The 6,000-nt window shown below is 44.8% G+C and overlaps 2 protein-coding genes across 2 annotated transcripts in view; both read left to right on the forward strand.

The window, feature by feature from the left end:
• Window positions 1-2,329, forward strand: part of LOC135816565 (protein sidekick-1-like) — a 28,972-nt gene extending 26,643 nt beyond the window's left edge. The window contains exons 14-16 of the mRNA XM_065329760.1: window positions 713-753; window positions 1,894-1,951; window positions 2,211-2,329. Coding sequence (XP_065185832.1) covers window positions 713-753; window positions 1,894-1,951; window positions 2,211-2,224 — 113 coding nt within the window. The 3' untranslated portion in view covers window positions 2,225-2,329. The remainder of the gene's footprint in view (window positions 1-712; window positions 754-1,893; window positions 1,952-2,210) is intronic.
• Window positions 2,330-5,252: 2,923 nt separating this feature from the next.
• Window positions 5,253-6,000, forward strand: part of LOC135817411 (kynurenine 3-monooxygenase-like) — a 20,711-nt gene continuing 19,963 nt past the window's right edge. The window contains exons 1-2 of the mRNA XM_065330587.1: window positions 5,253-5,515; window positions 5,601-5,670. Of these exons, the coding sequence (XP_065186659.1) occupies window positions 5,348-5,515; window positions 5,601-5,670 (238 nt within the window). The 5' untranslated portion in view covers window positions 5,253-5,347. The remainder of the gene's footprint in view (window positions 5,516-5,600; window positions 5,671-6,000) is intronic.

The raw sequence follows: 6,000 nt of genomic DNA on the forward strand, positions 1-6,000 counted from the left end.
ACAACATGCTGTGTAATGTGGGGTTTCCTGGCGCTTTGTATTTTTTCTTGTGCTGAGGTGAGATTTAGTGTTTCTCTTCGCCGCCAGCTTCACTTTGCTGAAACGAAAATGGCTGATGATGGCTCCTAAGTCGTCTTTGATATTTTGTTGTGAACAGCAATGTTCTGGGCCAGTAGGAGCAGTGTTCACTAGCACCAGTCTCTACATCGACGACAAGGCGCACCAACTCAGTGTTACCCCTGTGACCTTCAGCGAGTCTGGCACAAGATAGCATCGCAACAAGCTGCTTACACATAATATATTTCATAAGAACAAATGTGCTTGAGTATCTAGATCATCACTAAACCGAAATCCCGAAGGTGAAATTATCAGTCAGCTGCTAAACCTCCTTTTCATTAGAAAGTCGTGGTTCGTTTTTCGTTTGCTTACGGGCACAATAGAACGGAAATTTCAACATGCTACTTCTCTCTAGTAAAACACTGGTCTGCGACAAAATTGGCAGACTCACCCGGTACCACTGAGAGCGTGCCATGAACCAGTTGACCCATTCCCTTGCGCTAGAGTAGGAACCTGACCTAGGCATCAACCCCGGCAGATTTTGTAATGAAAAACTAGAACTATCATGTACGGGCAAGCCTCTTTAGGGCGAACACCAAGGGACCGATAGTATTTTGTTTGCAATAATGAGAGTTCTTCTTATCTCTTATCTCAGATGGAGAGCCAAGGATGAAAATTCAGAAGAAAGGACCAAAGGTTTGCAAGCTACCCATAGTTGTCCAACACTGGCAATTATAAGCTTGATATTGATGAGTCATAACGTGCAACAGTTAGCACAATAATGATTCTTCTATCTTCCTCACGGGTTTTCACTGTGTGTGCAAATAACTGCACACCCACTGTTGTGGACTGTTCACTGTGTGTGCAAATAACTGCACACCCACCGTTGTGGACTGTTCACTGTATGTGCAAATAACTGCACACCCACTGTAGGCTGTTGTGGACTGTTCAGCTACTGTAACTGTAGGTCTACACATTTTCGGCTCATTCAAATTTCGGCCTCCCAGGGCTAAAACCCATTTCGGCGGCATCCAATTTTTGGCCTGTACTCCGGCATGCTGCCGCCTGTATACACTGTCACACAGAACCTCAGTGCAAAACCAAATTTCGGCCAAACATGACCAGGCCGAAAATAGCCGAAAATAAATATGCGCCGAATATTTGTAGACAAAATAGTAACCGGCTTTTAAACATTTTTCGTCGCATGCGTATACTAGCTTCAAGTTCAAAGAAACTCAGTTGTTCAGTGGTAGATCACTGCACAAAGTAGCATGGTTGCTCGCAGGCACCCTCACATGTATTCAATGGTTACCCATGGCTTGCTGAATTGAAGGTTCAGTGGGCTTTTCGTATCCCCTGGTGGCAGTTGTGAGTCAAGCAGTCATGGCGGAATTGCAAGCTCCCATGCTGGGACAATCAACCGGCTCTCTTCAAGTACCTGTGTTGCGGAAGTCACGACCAACCAAGTTGAACCAACACAGGTGGTTACAACCAGAAAGTGCATATTTGTTGGCTAACAACTTAAAGCTCAAAAAGTCCTAAACAGCTAACTATCTGAAGATTGAGTATTTCTTGGCTGCATGTTTTTTAAATAGAAGAAGAAAGCACAAGGAAACGAGTTATGAAGCAACTATCCACGACTGTAACAAGATAATAAGCAGTCATAAAGCGCGATAACAGGGCACAAAACTGACAGGCTCTATTCAACGACCTGAGACCTAGCTGTAACACAACTCCAGTGCACAAACCAACAGCATTCTGACTTGGAAAGATCCATTTATTATTGGATCATTATCCGAGTTAAATTTTGCATATTTTTCTTCATGCTTTATATAGGAAGATCAATTGCAAGACTATCGAGTGCCACTTTTCGTGCAGTGTGGACAAGGAATAGGTACGTGTTGATATTCTCCAAAATGCACGTGAGTCGTCATTAGTTGTTGAATGACTTACTTCGTCTGTGATACATGTAGCCTTTTTCTCATGGCAATGATTCTGAGTATCTGTGTGGATGTGTGTGTGTGTGTGTGTGCGCGCGCACGCGTGCGTGTGTGTGTGTGTGTGTGTGTGTGTGTGTGTGTGCATGTGGGTGTGCATGTGGTGGTATGGGTCCACTGATGTACATGCTCTTTTGTCAATGCATGAACCTGTAGGTTGGATTCTTTAGAGAGAACTTCCCAAAAGAGAATAAACAGTTGCAAGTCTCTGATGTCGAGCGATACACCTGCTCCAGTGGATCCTGCGATGATACTGCGCAATGTGGCGGCATGTGAGGGTAGTACTCTGCCTGATCGCGCAGTGCAGAACAATCAATCCCAGCCCGTAGAGTGTCGGCAAGATGACACTATTGCCAAGCTAGACAATGAGAGCGGGCCCTCTGCGAGTTCACGCGGTTTGGGAGGTACCCTGGTGAACGCTGCATCATGCGAAGAAGATACCAAGTCGGTACCAACAATTCAAGAACAGGGTATTCAATCGATAAGTGCTGTTCCCGAACTTCCTAAAGAGTCAGCCTGCTAACCTGATCATGCGGTTGCTTTGCCGACTCTCACGGCCGGAGCTGTTACCACCCACAGTGCAGGTCTCCTAACTCTCTCACAGTGACCACGATATGAAGCCGGATAGGCTTAGATCTTCAACGGAGATGACATCATTTTAAACTTGTTCGAAGGAATCAGAAGTTTCGTAACCATATTTCGTCGTATGATGACAATGGTCATGAACACATCATGGTTGCATCATCTGTTTACAAAATGATCTGTTTGTCAGTCTACATGTGCAGCCACCCATTTAACCCATACATGGCGTAGCTGCTAGCCAAGCTATGAAAGTTAGTATCCATCCAAGTTTGGTACCATTGCTGCTAGCTAGAAGCAGAGGAAGAATTAGATTATTCCAATTTTCTGGTCTCTTGGCTGCCAGGCCTTGGCTGGGGAAGTGTGTACTATGATGTTGTCATCCTGAACTCCAGCTAAATAATAATAGTGTTCATACTCTACATGTTACAGTAGCTAGCCACTGTTTTTGCTGGCCGATTCCTCAGCTGCCTATAAACAGGCTGTTGTGCGCAATGCAGATGATAGTGTCCTCATCCACGTATTTCCACAGCCACGCCAACAATTCTCATTTCATATTCAAGCGCCTCTATTGTCAGGGCACGCTTTTCAATAAAATTAATCATGATGACTCTCTAGATGGGCTGATTTCTGCTTGCACCGTAGTTAGCACAACTTTCTCAGTGTGAGTCACACTCTCATCCTTACTAGCCTACGGTGACTGTCATAATTTTCAATTTGATATGAAACTTGTGTTGATGTCCATGACTACACGTGCAACCCAGGCAATGTCTATCCATCACTGAATTGCATGAGGTCTACCAATAGTTACAGTTGTACGTGTATATATTGCATATCATGGCCCTACCGTCTGACCTCAGGTTTACTCAGTTGTCGTCACATGTCCATATGCACCGGTATCCTGTGTCCATGACGCCTGATCCTGCACCTTGATGTGGCATCGTGTGTACATGTATCCCGCTGTTGAGTGTTGGTGCGGCGTGCATGCTTGATGGGATCTAACTAATACTCAGTGTGTCCACTGCGTCACTGTCACTGAGCAGCCTAACACTAGTATTGTTATTAATTTTAGTCTTGTTAGCGTGCATGCTCGCCGCATAAGGAGGGCGGGGTCACTGCATGGTGCATTCATGTGGCCATGTTTATTTCATGACATTCCGACCCCTCCGAGTCGTAGCACCCGTCCAGCTGGTCCGGGCCATGGTTTCGAAAAAGGTTGACCCACCCAATGCGTTAGGCCTTGACGGATTATGCTAGCATAATTTTTCGCATAATTCCTACCAAAATCGAATAATCGCATAATTCGAGGCAAATTGCATACAAATCGTATATATTGGACTAATCCGCCTGTTCGCATCAAATTCCATACAGTTGTACATGTTCTACAAGTACAAGAACAAGTAGATGCACCAGGAAGTCGTAGGTTTACGACTCCCTTGATAACATGTCCAGTCCACTACAATCAGTGACGCCGTAGCTACAAATGTAGGTCGGATGGTGCGTTGACCCCGTTGAACTTTTGCTACTACAGTACAATGCCCTCTACAAAAAATTCCCCTGTTATTTTGCACAGAACCATCATAATGCATTAGCAGCATATGTGAGCACAATGCGGCATAATATGATAACTTTTAGCATACAAATAGCATAATTCTGCAATTTTTTTAGCAGTGCGAAAAGCATAATTTCGCGAAAATATTAGCATAATCCGTCAAGGCCTACAATGCGTGCAAAATGGGGGGGGGGGGGGGGTCCCGTCAATAATGTCCATTTCTGGTCAAGTACCCCATCTGCCGCGGCCTGAAATCCCAGTCACAGCGTGGCGGCGCAGTCACTACAATCATGTGGCTGTGCGAGTACTGAGCCTGTACTGTCTGTACTGGCCCATTTGACATGTCCATGATGTCTACAAATTAATTGTCAATGGTCTACCTAATGATTACCATGTGGAATGACTTCCGCACTACCCTGATACAGTACGAGTATGCAGGATCTACATGTATCTCCCGATCTTCTGCACATAATACTGTCCCCGGGGAAAATTGCGGAAAAAAATCGCAAAAAACGCGGGGAAAAACGCGGCATAATATGGCATAATTTGCGGTGAATTTGCGGTAAATATGCGGTAAATATGCGGTGAATAATATTGATGTGCGGCAATTTTCAGTGAGTATGTAGTGAAATCAATCAGTTACAAGTCTCTGGTGTAAGCACTCGTCATATTTGAGTAAAAAGCCGCCACGATGAGACGTTGCTGACCGAACAGTGCACTGTGTGTATGTGTAGTGCAACAAAAAAGTTTAAAAAACGCGGGAAAATCGCGGAAAACGCGGTCTTTTAAAAAATCGCAAAAAACGCGGAAAAAAACGCGGCCGCGGAATTGCAATTTTCCCCGGGGACAGATATTAAATAATAATATTGTTGATAACAAGAAGCAGGGAGTCATAATATTATAAAGGGCTCCCTGACAAAAAGTGTGTCTCAGGAAGTGAAAGACCCCAGGCCGGCCGACAACTCCCAGCAAGAGTTCATAACGTATCCCGTCGACCATGGGTCCGACGAACTGTCCCAACTCACTGGCTGATTTTTTCGACCATCTCATCGACATCTGACTTGACAAAACTGCTTTGGCTTTATGCTTTGCTTCGTCACTCCATGAAAAACGTGCACTCTTCTGGGGCTGTGTATGGTGAAATCCTCTTTTGCTGTCTGAAATGGCAAGTGCGAATGTGGGAGCTGACATTGCTCCGAGCGAAGCCGCTGCCCGTATGCAGATAAATTCAAGGAAAGTCAGTGTATCCAAAGAGAGGAAACGTGTGCCAGTCATGGGTGACCATCTTGTGCCCAATAGCAAGCGAGTTGCAATTGTCGGCGGAGGCCTGGTAGGGACCAGCGCGTTTTGGTGAATATGCAATGTGTTCACGCCTGTATCCACACCCGTGTCCATGGCTGTGTAACTATTCCCAGGTCGGCGCAATGGAAGCATTGTACATGGCCAAGCGAGGATTTGATGTGGATTTGTACGAAATGAGATCAGGTATTCAAGTACTCAAGAGATGAGAATTTTTAACTGATTTGTCGTACAGCCAGAAATTATCAGATCTGGAGATATTCTGCATTACCAGATTACGCAGCAGTATATCTTTCCTGAAGTCACCAACTGCCCATACCTATTGTGAGGTTGTATGCTAATCTGTAGTTTTCTTGTCATCACGTAGTGAGCAATCTGGAAGATAAGGGCCTGTTGAACGTTGATAATACTGTGATTGTGTACAGCTACTGTACTAACGAAATACAGTGACCATGCATAAACCACTTTTAACTACTTTAAAAAGTCTTTGCTGCATTCAATCAACTGTGCACTTAG

Source organism: Sycon ciliatum, chromosome 5, assembly GCF_964019385.1.
Source record: "Sycon ciliatum chromosome 5, ocSycCili1.1, whole genome shotgun sequence".
Classification (NCBI taxonomy): Eukaryota; Metazoa; Porifera; class Calcarea; order Leucosolenida; family Sycettidae; genus Sycon; species Sycon ciliatum.